This window comes from Schistocerca cancellata, chromosome 5 (assembly GCF_023864275.1).
Source record: "Schistocerca cancellata isolate TAMUIC-IGC-003103 chromosome 5, iqSchCanc2.1, whole genome shotgun sequence".
Lineage (NCBI taxonomy): Eukaryota > Metazoa > Arthropoda > Insecta > Orthoptera > Acrididae > Schistocerca > Schistocerca cancellata.
Genome location: NC_064630.1, coordinates 20,139,550 through 20,156,632, shown reverse-complemented (window position 1 = coordinate 20,156,632; position 17,083 = coordinate 20,139,550). Strand labels below are relative to the sequence as shown.

The following is a 17,083-nucleotide window of genomic DNA, read 5'->3' as shown; positions in this document are numbered from 1 at the left end:
ATTCAGACAAAGACTGAACTGGCTGCTGTTGGAGCTCCAAGATGTTACATGTCACCCCAACCATAAGATCCCACAGTAAATTGGCTGTAGACCTAGGTGTGTGGTTATAACAACTAAAAGTTGTAATTTCTTTGCAGGTGCTATGGAAATCATACTCAGGGTTTGGCAAATGACTAAGTACATATATGGTATACAATTTTATGTTACGTTTGTAACACAAGAGCTCTAAGGCTCTATTAATTTATTTTGCCTTTTGTTTTATTTAACATTTTGTAGTTTAACTGTTGTAAATACTGTCTGGCTACTTTTTGCCCCAGGGAAAAAACAAAAAACTGCTTAAAGTGTCTGCTACACAGTAGAGTTCTGCGTCTCGTTTGATGGAAACCTTATATTGCAGTCAACTGGTTTAACTTTTCAAAAAGATCCTCATACATGGATTTGAACTCACATTGTAAGGTGTCAGTTTCAGTTTTGTTCCACATGCTTTTGCAGATATTCTCCCCTATCTCGCTGTCTCCTTAGTTAATATATTGCAAGCCAGAGGTTATGACATTGGCTAGTGAGTAATAAAAATTAATGAATTTGGAAATATGTTGAAAACCAAATGTGACAGATTTGAAATGATACAGGAAACAAACATCCATGGATGACATACTGATGAACCATTAACTAAATATCCTAGGAGTAATACTTTAGTTATTTGGAAGTAAGCTCTGAAGAATCTACTATAAAATTTTGTACACAGTGATGCTGTGGTTACAATATAGATTTAGTAACTTCAACTCTTCTTTTTGGAACATTTAAATGCCTATAATTTTGTTCAACATTAACCAAACTGAACTTGAATTACAGTCACTAGAAGATAATAGTTTTTTTCCCCTTTTTACTCCACAGCCAGTGGTGGCATATATTTCCGCATAAATCCATCATAAAAGTGTTTGTGATATTTTGAAATTTTTTATCAAATGGGTTCCAGACTGCATACTGTGAAATTCTAAAACTATTTTACATTATTTTGACTATTTCTGCATCTGAGAGAAGTTTCTCAGCCATAAAAAGACCCTTGTAATTTTCGTCTGGTCAAAAGGAGGCACCGATTCAAAAAGTTTGCTGCAACACCAGTAATGTCTCAGGCAAGATTGGAGGAATCTTCACTTTATAACACTGTCAGAATAAATGAAATTTGCAAATGTCACAATTTCAAATACTACTAACATAAGCAGCCACCAGCAACGTTTATGAGTGATTAGATTTACATTACTGCTTCTTGTTACATTTACATATGTTTGCAGTTTGGTTCCCTGGCTACTAATGAGGAGAAATTACTTTATGTATTAGATATTTTATGTTTAGCGTATATATTGTGAGGCCAACATTTACAGAGGAGTAAACATACATTATTCTGTAAACCCTCTTTTTATTTTGCCACATATGCATACTTGTAGCTCATATATATATGAGAAACTCTTCTGCTTCCACATGTAAGTACTGATGACATATTCTTGAAAAGGAGAAGATAATGTTTGAAAGACCAAGTCTTAACGTATTTACAACAGCTACTTTCAGTATAATTTAAGATAAGGAGGTATCAGATGAAGATTTATCCGACATGATTTCATCAGATTATTATGATAGATTTTGGTTTAGAAACATGGGTAGTCATTAAGAATTGAAAGGAACATGTTTAAATCCTTGGGATATATGTAAGAAGGTAGAAGATGTAAAGTTACTACTAAACCAATGGTACCAATATGGAAATGGAAAGTTGGGTGGAATGCATATGCAGGGATTTATGCATAGGGTGACACACGCACAAATGATGAACAAATGAATCTGGAAGTAATTACAAAGTTATCTACCAGACTGCTGTTGTGCCTACTGATGAGCTATCAAAGACTATCAACTTCGAAAGGAGTCATCTTTCACTGTCACATGGGTATAGAAAGGAAACAAATTTCGTCAGAAGTGAGGCACACCTGGTTTTAAAAATTGAATGTCAAAATTGCAATCATTGTGATCATATTTGTCTTTGTTGTTGGGGAACAGTACCAGTACAATTACTACTACTACTACTACTACTACCACCACCACCACCACCACCACCACCACTACTACTACTACTGCAGTTCAGTTAGAATGTTTTGATCAAAAACTTTTATTACTCAAATACTTATTGCCCTACATATCAAGAATTTAAAAAAAACTAAATGAATAAATACACAATACAAAAAGAGAGCGAATCAAACTTTAGCTGGTAAAAAGTTCTTTGAGCAACATATGTAAGAGTCTGGTGATTATTTTAGGAACTTACACAGTAACACAGCCAAACCCCAGACTTCTTGTTTGTATATGTACAATGTAACCTTAGACGAGCAGGAAGCTAAAAGAATAAATTTAATTTTCAGACAAGCCGCACAGCCTGTGGTTATTTGGGTTGGTTTCCCATGGGCATTAGGCAAAGGACAGATTGTGCAGGCTAAATTTCATGACAACTGAGATTTTTGTCATTTATAAATTTATGGTAATCAATTACTTCAAGGTATTCTGGCTTATTGTGATTATCTGCATTACATTCATAGTTGTCACTTGCACCTTTTTCCAGTAGGGTACTCTTGCCCTTGGTTTGGCTTTTCACTACATAAAAAAATGAAGAAATGTTACAAACATATTTTCATATAGCAATAATTGACAAATGGGATAAATGTGGAACAAGGAAATAGTTCTTGGTTTCAGTTCATACTGGGAAGAAAACAAAGAAAAAATGCACTTCAGTTCTATATTTCAGTAATTTTTTTCAGGCTTCAAGTTTTAAAGCTCCAATATCATGCATAGCATGATCTTACAGTTCTATATCTCGAAGTTCTTATAAATATTTGCAGTGAATGAACACATCTCTTATTGCATTTCAAGCATTTCATTCTCAGAAAGTCTTTATCATAGAGTTACAAAATGTTCAACTATATAGTCAAGCATTCGGCATATATCCAAAAATGGACACATAAATACAAGATCATGGCAGTTTTAAAAAATTACAGAATCTTAGTCACTTATAATTCAAAAGTTAACCTATTGGTGTTTTCAGCTCTTCCGTCGACAAATAAGATGTAGGCAGTGGAGAGAGCTACAACACAGCACCTTTTTTTTTTTTTTTATTATAAGAATTTGTCAGTTTAAAAACTGACAGCATATGTCCATGACTGAAGTGTAACATATCACTAATCAATGTGGCAAATTTGAACTGTGAAAAATGCAAATTAAACTTTCATCATGGAAGCACCATTGTATAGCACAAATTATCTGCTTCTGTTTCACATTACTATGTTCAAAGTCAGCTATTTGAAGGAAAAAAAAAACAAAAACAAAAAATACTTCAACATGTCACAGAGCCAAATGTAGCAATTTTAAGTACACATTGCATGATTAAATGCTGTCTTAAATAGTTACAGATGGCCGTTACTAAGCAAAACTGCTAGACTGAAAATAAATTACTTCTAATAGTTCTAGTTTCATTAAATACTGTTCAAAAATGATCCTACAATACCTCATGGCAGTATATGTATACATTCAGAATTGTTCATGAACACATTACTATCATTAGCAAAATTACTTTTCAAACAAAATTTGGATACCATTTATTGGTGACGTCACAACAAAAAAATTCAATTTTTAGTTTCACTATTTCACAATACGAGACAGTCAACTACAGCCAATAGCTGATGACTTTTTCTTCAAAACTATGTCCTTTATATTTAGATGGACTTTCTCCTTACGCTTTGGTGGAACAGAATTGAAACAGAACCGTTTGAAAGCTTCCAGTTCTCTCTCGTCGTCATCAATGTCACCATTTTCAAGGTCAATATCCTTTGGTGCAAAAACACTCTCTGAAACAAATCACAAATTGTCAAATAGGCATTGATTTAGTGTCTTAGATCAGGTCATAAGTTTCACCTAACTGCACTGTTTTTGGTTCTAAATACAAGAATAGGGGCCCAATTAATAAATACCAATTACACAAATCACTTGCAAGTCATGCTCCACATGAACAACTATAATTGCAATAAAATTTAATTTCACTACATATTTCATTTAGATTACATGACTCACCTGTTTATTTTCAGTATACCTTTACTAGTAATATTCTGAAGATTAGCACGCATTTACCCATAGTTTATTTCAAACAACAACAGTAAGAGACAGACTTAATGACATCATGATATGTGGTAGCAAAACAAACATATAATTTCCGTAGTATCTCCATCAAAATATACATTATTTATGACAGTATTATGAGAAGGACAGATTGCTCCCACCATACAGAGGAGACATTCACTCCCAGACAGCCACAATTAAAAAGAGTGCTACATATTTGGGCTTTCGGCCAGAAGTCCTCATTCTCCTAAAGTAGAAAAACACAAACAGTGGTAATGTCTCCAATATATAACAGTCTCTGTTGCCTGTCTGTGACTCAACGTCTCCTCTATATGGCGAGTAGTAATCTATCCTTTTCATAGGGTTTAGGAGGAGGTCATTATTTCAGCCTGGATTTTTCACTGTTATATATTATGTCTGTCATACACTTGACCATCCTACATTACAAGCACAGTTCATCTTTCCAATACAGTCCTTTGGCAAGCTTATTAATAGACAAGAAGAGACAGTCATATACTTAACATATATACTATATACGCTAAAATTGCTACTAAAGTTATAGGGATGACTCAAATATGATAACAGTTACATTTTCTTTTATAATGAAGCAACATGATGACACTCTGAAGAATGAAGGTGATGCCTTCATCTACCTTCCCATTTATGTATCACATGAAAAAACCAACTGTTTACATTCAACTAATGTGGCAGACCAAAGTACACTTATACACTCAATTTCACAATGAGTTACAGTAGCCAAGGGGTGAGTAGCGGGGGAAAACATAAATACCATATTACTGAATTGTCTGAAAAGCAATTCAGCAACACAAATTTGTTGAGAATTTTTCTTCTCTTGGCCAGTACAATTCTTTACTTGATTAGAGCGAGACATGGATTACAGAATTTGTACTATATTTAAATAGCTATATAACAATGAATAAAGGTGTTTCTACTTGAAGCTATACCATTGCCACGTAAGATAATGTGAAATTATATTTCAGATTTAAACCCAACCATTTCAGGGCAGCAACCAAAATGGACATGGACTGATCAGAAATAACACTACATTGTGGGGATTTTAACAACAACAAAAAACAAAAACAGTAAGAACTGGAAAGGAAAATGCGTGATCATTCAAAGTCACAGCAGTTTCCCAGGTCATAAATATCATTGCACTAAATTACTGGGAACCAGATGTACTAAATCTAGCAACCCTTTCCCAGTAATGTGGAGGAGTGGAAACAGGACTGTCATAGAGATATGGAGGGAGAAGTGATAAAATAGAGAGTGGGAGGGGGAGGAGAGAAAATTCAAGGGGGTCTGAGAAGAGAGGTAGGTACAGGAGGAAGTGGGGGCCAAATAAAGGAACAGATATTGAGGTAAATGGGATGAGCAGAAAGGATACTCAGATGGAGGGAGAGAAGTGGAGAAGGGAAAGGCAGATCAGGTGCATGTGGGACAGACATAAATTGAGGGATATTGTATATCAACAGGTAAGATACATCAAGGGGATCAAAGGGCAAGTTACTTACGTCAAGGGGATTGAAGGCAAGTTACTTCAAGATGGTAGTTTCATTGAGGGTGATCGTAGAAGACCTCAGGGGCAGGAGTCGACCTTGGGGGTAGAGGGGGGAGGATAGACATTGGGTGTAGCGTAGCCTGAGGGGGGGCAGAGTAGACTGAATGGAGGAGGACAGACCTAGGAGATGATAGCCTGAATGGGATAGGGTAAAATGGGGGGGGAGGGGGGGGAGGGGAGACGATCTGATCAAGGGTGTGGAGGGAGGGGTGACAAGTAGACTGCAGGGGGCAGGGGAGACTGATGTCAATGTGGCAATGATGGTTAAGTTAAAAAATCCCTCAAGAAAGCTAAGAGAGTATTTATGATGATAAGCAGTGATTACCATCCTACATAGACAATGAATGGACATCAGTTCATCCCAATATAATGGATGTGGAGGAATTACAGACAAACTTTAGATTTTAGATTGTAAATCACATTCTCGAGAAGCATATTCTGAGAAAGTGCATTAAGAACACTAAAGATTCACTGCAGTTTAATAATAATACTCAGAAAATGCTGAGGAAGCAGCAAGGAATATTGCACTTTCAATTCAAAAAAAGAATATGGAAACGTTGACAGGCAAAATTTATTAGAAATTCATGTGTCTATAAAGAGTGATCAACATGCAAAGCAAACAACTTTTACAGTCACATTTTAGTGAAAGATCTTGCTATGAACCGAGAAGATTCTTGTCCTACACAAAATGATTAAACAAGTCAAAGAATTCACTCTAGCTGCTCCTCAACAGGTCTGTCACTGAAATAGAATACAGCCTAAGGGAAGCTGAAGTTCTAAATTTTGCATTTAAGAAACTCATGCAGGAGGGTCATACAGATATGCCATCGCACAGACTCCTGTATGGAGGACATAGTTACTGGCATACCTGACAAAGAGACGCAACTGAAAGAGAGTGAAAAACAGCAAGTCACCAGATCCAGATGGAATCCCAATCTGGTTTTACAGAGCCCTTGGCCCTTTACTTATCTTGCATTTACTGCAAATCTCTTGCCCAGTGCAATGTCCCAAGCAACTGGAAAAATGCGTAGGCAACTCCTGTATGATAAGAAGGATAAAAGAATGGATCCACAAAATTACAGATCAATAGCCTGAACATTGGTTTTCTTGAGCATATTCTCAGTTTGAATATACTACACTTCCTTTCACACTCATGCAAAACTCAGCTTGACATTTACACTCATGATATACTGCAAACCATTGATGAAGGGCAACAGGTAAACTTCATATTCCTAGATTTCTAGAAAGAGTTTGACATGGTGCTCCACTGTAAACTTAACAAAGGTACGAGCATGCAGAATAAGTTTCTCAATCTGTGGGTGGATTGAAGACATTTTAAGTAATACAATCCAGTACATTGATCACAATGGCAAGTGGTCGTCAGAGATAAGGGTATTGTCAGGAGTGCCCCTATGACTTTGCAATGTACCAGAAAGTATCACTGACTGACTACAGTAAAATACAGGATGACTTAGACCGAATTTCTGATTGGTGTGATGAATGGCAGCTTGCTCTCAAAGTATAAAAATGTAAGTTAATGCAAATGAGTAGAAAAAAACAATCCTGTAGTGTTCACATACAGTATCTGTGGTGTGCAGCTTGACGCAGTCAAATCTATTATGTATCTCCAAGGTGGAATGCCTTGATATGCCCCAAAGTGATACGAAATGTAATGAGCACATAAAAATTGTGGTAGGGAAGGTGAACGGTCAACTTTGGTTTACTGGAAGAATTTTAGGAAACTGTAGCTCATCTATAAAGGAGACCATATAGAAAACACAAGTGCTACCCATCCTTGAGTATTACTTGAATGTTTGGAATTCCCATCAGGTCAGATTAAAAGAAGGCACTGAAGCAATTCACAGGTGTGCCGCTAGATTTGTTAGATAAGTACAATAAGTACAAGGCGTATTATGGAGATACTTCATGAATGCAAAGTAGAATTCCTGGAGGAAAGACGACTGAGCCGTAGCGGCTAGGCTACTTGCATCACTGATATCGATATTCGGCTGTCTCGCTATCTTTGACTGCTCCCCTCCAGCGGTTTTCTGGGTGAACGTGTGACGGAAGAGTCTCTGGCTGGCATTCAACGAGCCAACTTGTGTTGAAAAAAAGGTTGCGTCCCTAACCGTGGTGCACGGGCCTCGTCGTGCTCACTGCCCGAGTCTCTTGTCACGCCAGATGTACGGCGCCGATCATTGGGCACCTTGACGTGCAAAATTGTGATGGGTTCGTCACCTCACGCTGAACAGCTTCCCAGCTCATAATTTGCAAGCTCCAAGTTATGTGTTTAACTAAGAAGATTGCTGAAACTTACTGTGGCAGGGGTAGCTGCCGGAGATGGTTCTGAACTTGGTTCCACAGTGGCTGATGTTCCTCATTTCGTTTCTCATCATTTGTGGAGTTTGTGATTTTAGTGGTTTTCATGCTAGTTTTACCTTGTTTTAGGACATATTGACTGCTTGGGGACTGGTTGAAGTTGTGCACATGCCCGGCAGCCATAGAGTTACTGGTTTAATCATTTGTCACGGCAGGATTTAGTATGTTTATTTAATGCTGAAAGTGCCTTAAGACAACTGCAAGTTTCCTGCTAATTTACTGGGAGACGGGTACTGTTAGAGTATTGTTCCATAAGAATTTGGGGGCATGCTTATTATATATTCCAGTATGGCTGTGATTTGACCTTGTTTTCATTGCAATCTATTTCTGCTGCAGGCCATTTGTTAAGTCTGCTCGTTTCCTGGCGTCAGTGCGATTATGGATTCTAGTCAGGACTGCGCATTGTGAGGCCAGTTGGACTATATATAAATACACACCGCCTGCTTGTCAGCCTGTGCCCAAGCCAGGGGGAGTGAACGCTCATATTGCCTGCCGGCCGTAGCGTTATTGCTTCCAAATACTGCTGTGGGCCTTAATGCTGTTCTCTAAAGTTAAGTGAGGCCTATTTGTTAATATTAGCATTTCTGTAAGTTATTTTACTGGTTATTACTAGCCATTCTTATTCAACACTTATGTTAATCATTTGTGTATCTTTAATGAATGTGCAACTTGTTATTTTTCCCGTGTGTCAGTTTTGCGACCTTGGTTGGCCCACTTTGCAGTTTTAGTATAAGCATGTTTCACTGTGGACGTTTATGTGGACAGTTCAGTTTTATTGAGCTTCAAGATCTTGTTTTTTTTAATGAAGTTGTGGTATTATGTGGCTGTGTAACTTTGGGTTGGAAGTGTATAGTGTTACTAGCCTTTTGAGATATGGTTAAACAAGAACAATTGTTTGTTTGATTATTCACGATGCCTACTATCTATGTTTCTGGTTGCGGATGCAAAATATGATTCTTATTTGTGTTTATGTAATTCAATTAAAGTGAAAATTTGTATGTTGCATCAGTAAGAGGGCAAATGTCCGAACTGAAGTTTATAATAAAGTCTGTTTTGAGTCAAATTAAAATTGTAAAACAATCACAAGCTTGTCCAAGACCAGTGATCCCGGATTTCCTATTTTCTTTCAATAACTGTGGTGAGATTGTAATTTTGATTTTCTAAAGAATTGAGAAGTACCGCAGTTCAACGACATTCTTTCCACAAACACTATTGAGAAAAATTTAGAGAACCAACATTTGCAGGTAGCTGCAGAACCATTCTACAGCCACAAACGTAGATGTCAGGTAAGAGAAATTAGCACTGATATGGAGGCATATTGAAAGTCATTTTTCCCTCACTCTATTTGTGAGTAGAACAGTGGTACAGCGTAGCTCACCCATGCACCATGTGGTTTTCCAGGTATGTATGTAAACATTATCTGTAGGGGAAGGTATACTGAGAGGAGAGGGAGGGGAGTTACGAGTTACATTGAGGGGAAGGAGGAATGGTAGGCTGGCAGGAAGGAGGGAAAGCTAGACTGACTGCAAACCATTTCCATGGGTAAATATGGATGCTGATCATAATTTATTGTTTATGGTCTGCGGATTAAAACTGAAGATACTGTGGGAAGGTGCAAAGATAAGAAAGAACAGGAGGATGTTGCAAGTTTCAAAGTGATCGTTAGATGCTTATTGAATAAAAAAAAGGGAAAGAAGTGCAAAATGGCTATAAGAGAAACTGTCAAAGTAGTAGATTAGTTTTGATATTTTTGCAACAGAAAACTCACGATGGCAGGAGAACAGAGGATAAATAAATTAAGACTGCTAATAGCAGGAAAAGTATTTGTGAAAAAGAGAAATATTACAATATATAACAAATTTTTAATGTTAAGTCTTTTCTGTAAGTATTTGTCTGGAATGCAGCCTTGTACAAAAGTAATATATTGACAATAAACAGTACAGAAAAGAAGAGAATAAAAGCTTTAGAAACACAGTGCTACAAAAGAAACTAAAGATTAGATGGGTAGATCTGGTAATTAATGAGAGAGAAATGGGGAGAAAAGAAATTTACAGCTATGTTTATACAAATAAATAAAATGAAGTAAAAAAGACTGATTGATACAATGCAATGGGAGGCATCAACGAATAGCCCACTAGATAATGGAGAAAAGTGTGAGTGGTACAGAAGCTATAGAAGGAGACCAAGGTTCGACTACGTTAAAGGTGCATGTAAGTTGCAGTAGTTACGCAGAGATGAAGAGTTTTAACACAGCAGACTGGCATGGTAAAGCTGCACCAAACCTGTCTTCATACTAAAGAATACAACAACACATGCTTCCCAATGTTGAAGAGCAATTTGGGGATGGCGATTGCATCTTTCACCAGGATCAAGCACCTGTTCTTAATGCACTGTCTGTGGCGGAGTGGTTACCAACAATAACATCCCTGTAATGGACTGACCTGCACGGAGTCCTGACTTGAATCCTATAGAACACCTTTGGGATGTTATAGAATGCCTACTTCGTGCCAGGCCTCACCGACCGACATCGATACCTCTCCTCAGTGCAGCACTCCGTGAAGACTGGGCTGCCATTCCCCAAGAAACCTTCCAGCACCTGATTGAACATATACCTGCGATAGTGGAAACTGCCATCAGGGCTAAGGGTGGGCCAACACCATATTGAATTCAGAATTACCGATGGAGGGCACCATGAATTTGTAAGTCATTTTCAGCCAGGTATCCAGAAACCTTCAATCACAGTGTATCTACTGCGCATTTTAAGAGCTAACAAGTCCAGTGGAGTGCTATGTGTGTGAAAATGCTAATTTTCACATGTTGCTTTTTATCTGTACTTGGTTTCTTTCAGGATATCCAATTCCTGCCATAAATGAATGTCAGTTACCAAAATATGGTGAAAAATGGAACCACTAAATTGGAAGAACATCTACAAATCTATCTTTAATTTATCATGTTGCTGAAAATATGCAACTATCAATATGCATTTTCAAATACTCTTTCTTATATTAATATTTCATGGAATAAACTCCCACACAAAACACACTTTTATCCATTCTAGTAACAACAATGTTCCACATCTGAAAAAACTGTGATCAATAAGCTAAGTGGTAAATGATACTTCTATTTGATGATCATTAAGTACACAAATTTGCCAACGTAAACTGTCCTAAGCTCTGAAAGAATATTGCAGAGCTCCTTTTGTAAAAGACATTTTGTATAATTTTTGACAGTGTCCTGGGGGTAATTTGACGATATCATTTATAAAAAGTTAGAGCACGGTCCTAGTTTTTATTAAAGATTACAGCAACATATCTTTTAACAAATAATTACAAGCTCTGGAGCACCTAGCATAAAAGACACTTTATAAAAGATTTGTCAAAGGTGTTTGAAGTGTAATATGGGCCTTACAGCCACACATTTTACCTTTATATTTTAATCTCATTTGTATAATTCACTGTTCCAATTCTTGTGTTTCCAATAACAGACTGCACTCTCATATTCACAAGGGATTCCACACAAACATCCCTGCCACTGATCTGCTCAATTATAGACTGCAAATTTTGTTAATGTTTTAGATACAGAAGGGCATACAACAACAAAAGATACTCAAATTTATATGCAGCTCATTATCATATGATGCTTAGGACCCAATCCCTCTATGACACATTATAATCTTTCTGCACCTACATACATACTTCGCAAAACATCACACAAGCCCAAGTTGACACTCGGTACAGTGGCACGCAAACAACCATAAAGGCATTTCCGTTTTACAGTCACTCCCATCAGCCACTGCACTGTTAACTTTATTTGCGCAAACACAACCACTACTGTCATTGCTTTTTCCTGGGTGGGTGGTTGGTTGACTGATTGACTGGTTTGGGGGAGGGGACCAAACAGCGAGATCATCAGTCCCATTGGGTTCGGGAAGTATGGGGAAGTAAGTCGGTCATGCCCTTTCATCCTGGTATTTGCCTGAAGAGATTCAGGGAAATCATGGAAAACCTAAATCACAATGGCCAGATGCGGGTCTGAACCGTTGTCGTCCTGAATGCGAGTCCAGTGTGCTAACCACTGCGCCACCCTGCTCGGAGCTTTTCCTGTTCCACTTGAAAATGGAGCAGCAAACGTATGTTGGGATACTGGTTCCTTTTCGATTTTGAGTTAGGCAACACCTAATGAGAGTCTTTTACCAGCAATGTATTGGTTGGATAGGGCCATTTTCAACTTCAGGTGAGGCAATGACTAACATGAATCTTTCAAGAGCAAAGTATTGCTTAGTGATGTACTGGTTGGTTAGGGCCATTTTCAATTTCACCTGAGGCAACACCTAACATGAGTCTTTCAAGAGCAACATATAGGTTGAAGAAGGCCAATACCTTGACCTATCCATTTCTCCTAATCTTAACTCTGCATTTTTTGCTCTGGGGACACATGAAAATTATAGGGTATGTGGTCTCCATAAATACTGTGGATACACAACACATGTTCCATGACTGTGGCGCAATCCAGCAACAACCAGAGGTGTCAGAAAGAGCGTGATTCTATGAGATGTAGGGTAGAAGGCTGCATTGCAATGGGTGGCGGTCACCTTAAGCACATGTTGTGAAGAGTAATGCAAAGACATGGTGATCATTACAGTAGTTTTAGCTGACTGTAACTCTGAAGATATGGGGTTCACAAGAAATGTTATTTTCTTCCTTTTTGCCTACTACATCCTCTGTAAATAATGGAACCTTTTTTCCAAGCAACCTGTAAGAGTATGGTGCATGCTATCCATGAATGTCCATTTTTTCTGCCAGAGGAGGAATCTTTGCATCAATGCATCAATGGAGTGTGGCAACGATAGCACTTCAAGTAAGTTTGGCTTTTTTAAACTCCACCTTACGCAAAAGTCAGTGTTTTTCTTTTTTAATAACCCAGTCACGTTTAGACACATTGTGGCATCTTCTGTGAGTCATGATTTATTTCCATAAAATACCACACAAAGTTCATAATAATATTTCTGTTTAAAGCCTACAAACTGTAGCATGCACGTTTAGTTTAATTTGTTCCAACTGATCACCTGGAATTACAATGCTTGAGGAAACTGATTTTTACTGGACACCTTTTTTTGTGACTTTTATGATTTTGACGGCATGTCATCGACAATTTAGTCATGAAGAAAATTGCTTATTTTTTAATACTTTTTCGCAAGCAGGTATTGTGTATGTCAATGTACTTTCATTTTCTGTCCAGATGTGCATCTCTAGTGGGTTTCTCTTTCTATTACATCTGTGTACACTGTATCCCACATCTTTTATTATATCTTACTCTTACCCTTTTTTCTTCACACAAATTTTTCACAAAGGAGTATTTGCTCAAACATATAAATCTCCGTATTTATAGACAGGCACTGTGTTATTGTCGCTGCCAACTTGTTCACTGTTGATCTTCTGTTCAGTGTGGTGCTAATTTTGATTATTTTAGTGAGAATTGTTGTGGTGTATCTGCTGGGGGAGGATTGATGTGATGTGATGTGATGTGATGTGATGTGATGTGTGTGTGTGTGTGTGTGTCTGAGAGAGAGAGAGAGAGAGAGAGAGAGAGAGAGAGAGAGAGAGAGAGAGAGAGAGGGTGGGGGGGGGGGGGGAGAAGGAGGGAGGGGGGCAGGGAGGGAGATTGAGAAACAGATGTTTTGGATATTTGAGTGTGTTCGATTATTATGTTTTATATGGGAGAGTGTCTGTGTATAATTTCTTGAGTTTTGTAAACATTGTTTTGTTTCACAGTGTAGTGTTTTCATTCCAGACTCTTTTCTTCTATGACTGCTTTTTGCATGTAGTTGTTATCCTCTGCTGTGAGTTTTTGGTAGAGACTATTGCTTTCTCTGAGGATCTTGAGATCAGTCTCAGTGTTGTTTGGAAGGTGGATTACTTGTAAGAGATGATCTGCAGAAGTGGAGCGTGTACTATGTTTTTAGTGTTTATTTTATGCCTGGAATACTATCATCACAGAATTTGAACAAATCATGTGATGTCAATATTTGGTTATCTAAGGGCTTCTGCAGACTAGCACAGGTTGCTAATCTTTTTGCTGTTCCCCCAATGCTATCACAAGGCGATTTACTGTAGCTTGTTCTAAAAAAAAATCCATTCAGCAGTGATGCCAAAATCCTTTTCGTGCAGACATAATTTGATGAAATTTTTGAAATTCTTATATTGAGCAGCTGACCCATCGCTAAGGTAATAAATGTTCTTAATGTTTTTAATCTTTGTCTTTAAATATGCTATTAACATTAGTTGAAAGGCATGGACAGCAATGGTATCATGAGAAAGACAGTTGCTGATAATACAAATGCTAATACTTTGACATTCTTTGTCACAAAAATAGACAACAAATGGATGTAACGTGGCTTGACAAGTCTCCCAACGAAATCCTTGCACAGCATCTTGATCAACAAGTGAATAACTCTCAGCAAAATCCACCAATATAATTAATTCCTTTTCTGCAAGCTTGCTTTTTAGCTGTTTAAGGTATAAACTTTGGTGTTTTGACACAAAGTGATAGTGTCTTAAGCTGATAATTTTCAAAATCAATGCCTCCATGAAACCTTCAACAGTTGTCCAACATGTCTTCGATGTGTGTCTGTCATTATGGACCGACTGCTTGTATTACATTGTTTCTTCAGGGTCATCGTCTCTAAAAGCGTCTTCCAAAAAAGCATCTAGTTGCATTCTTTTTGGACATTCCTCACAATGTTGCAGCATACAATCTTTTGATTCCAAAGTGTATAGAGTTTTTTCATCGGATCCTTGTTGTCATCTTAGATGGTTGTTGCTGAAGCAAACATATGACATTTAATGAAGTGCACATACACATACTGAATGTGATCCAGAAGCACCAACTGTAGTACACCATTTCGGGCTGAGCTCAAAAAATTTTTGAGAACCTCATTTGGTCTTCATATTGCTTATAATATGCAATTAACATTCCTTTCAGGTTACAAAGGATCAGGTGTTAATGCTTGTGAATCTTTTCCCCATTTATTCTTACTGCAACACATTCCTTTTCGCTTGGGAATAAACAAGAAAACTCATAATCTGCACAAAAAAAGGGGGTGAGAACATTTTGTTTTATTTCATCATTGATCTTTTCTCCTTTTTCGTTAGCAGGTGTTGCCAAAATCCAATGTATATCTTCAGTTTCCTTGCCTTCTTCACCATTTTAGTTGAAACAGCAAACTCTTTACCTGTTTTTTCAATAGTTCAGCTATTTAGGGCAAAATTTGAACTTTACAGTAATTGCTTGAAGTCTGAAGCTTAGTCTTATGTTCTTGAATTAAGATGCCCATATTTTTACATTTTTGGCACTCTCCATATTTATTTGAGCAACAGCTATTTGGTAATGAAGTATTAGCAGTAAAGCAAGCATCAACAACATCCGTGTCTTCAGTGGATGGTGATTCTTGGTTATCCTGGTGGGATGATTCTTTCTGGACCACTTCATGTTCAAATTTGATACAAATTTTCTGATCATGTTAAAAACTTCATTGGTCAGTAACTTCAACCTATCAGATGCTGAAATGTTTACTGGCATTAAAGCCTTCTTCGTTAAGTGTTTTTCTTAACCAAATGGGTTGCAGCAAGTCTTCTGAGGAATTGAAATTTTGACAACAACAAGGCGTTAAAGTATGAACAAATTTGGGCATCAAAATCAAGCCAAGACCTATGTCGCAGAAGCTCACTGTCCATTGGTGACATTTCCTTAACTGATTGTAGTTGACTTTTGCCATAACAGAGTGGCGATAACTTATGGCAATCAGCTCCATCTGATCCATCAAGGTAACAGAATGCAAGGGTCTCTTTGTTCATTTTATACAATAGTTTGTTAACCTATAACAAGCAATTTTGAAAGCTCATGAGTATCCTGGTTTGAGGCATCAAACTATGGAAAATCCTAGATGAAATGTAACAATATTATGAAAAGGAAAGTTGCTACTCACCATATAGAGGAGATGCCGATTCACAGATAGGCACAAGAAAAAGACTGTCACAAATAAAGCTTTTGGCCAGTAAGGCCTTCATCAAAAATAGACAACAGATAAACACATACGCAAATGCAACTCTCACACACGACTGTAGTCTCAGGCCTCAACTGCCTGACTACAGTGGTGTGTGTGAGTTGTGTTTGCATTTGCGGGCGTGTGTGTGTGTGTGTGTGTGTGTGTGTGTGTGTGTGTGTGTGTGTCATCTATTTTTGACCAAGGCGTTACTGGCCGAAAGCTTTATTTGTTACAGTCTTTTTGTTGTGCCTATCTGTGACTCAGCATCTCTGGTTTGAAGCACAACAGATTCAGCCTCATTTTAGGGCTTACCTTCAGCTACAACATTGATTAATGAGTATTCAAACACTTAGTACTCAACAGTAAGATTGCACAATGTCAACACCAAAGATTATACCGCACATAAGACTGACACTGTCAAGATTGCCAATAATGAAAGCAACAATTGAGAGTGCTGATTCAGCAATGTATCAATACTGCAAGGATAGGGGCTTAAAAAACTATTGCTGCTTTATAATGCCAATGGAAACTGAGTGACAATGCATATATGCATCACCATGCATTGTAGGGTTAACACATTCTAAAGCAACATAGCTTTCCATTACAATCGTCTAGATTTTATAATCTTAAGAGCATTTGCTGAGTTTTTATTATATTTATATTCTGTATATAATGTAAAAACGCTTCTCATTAACAAAGTTACTTTCCCCAAACCAAAGGCAAATCTCATACTATTAAAAGACACTACAATTACACATTTTTTGAATTACAACTTCAAACTGTATTAACTTTTTATACGTACTGATAATTCCCTTTCCCTACTTTTGATAGTTATTCTTACTCATCAATATGCAAGATCCAGAAATTTAACAATATAGCTTTGAAACCTAAAGCATGCTCTTTCCAGCTGTGGCAAGAAAAAAGGAATTGAA

At 37.4% G+C, this 17,083-nt stretch overlaps 1 protein-coding gene across 3 annotated transcripts in view; it reads right to left on the bottom strand.

Moving 5' to 3' along the window:
* Nucleotides 1-2,762: 2,762 nt before the first annotated feature.
* Nucleotides 2,763-17,083, bottom strand: part of LOC126187359 (uncharacterized) — a 262,249-nt gene continuing 247,928 nt past the window's right edge. For 2 of the 3 annotated variants that reach the window (XM_049928392.1, XM_049928394.1), the window contains exon 19: nt 2,763-3,881. In XM_049928392.1, the coding sequence (XP_049784349.1) occupies nt 3,697-3,881 (185 nt within the window). In that variant the 3' untranslated portion in view covers nt 2,763-3,696. The remainder of the gene's footprint in view (nt 3,882-17,083) is intronic. The other variant, XM_049928395.1, reaches the window with a different exon arrangement.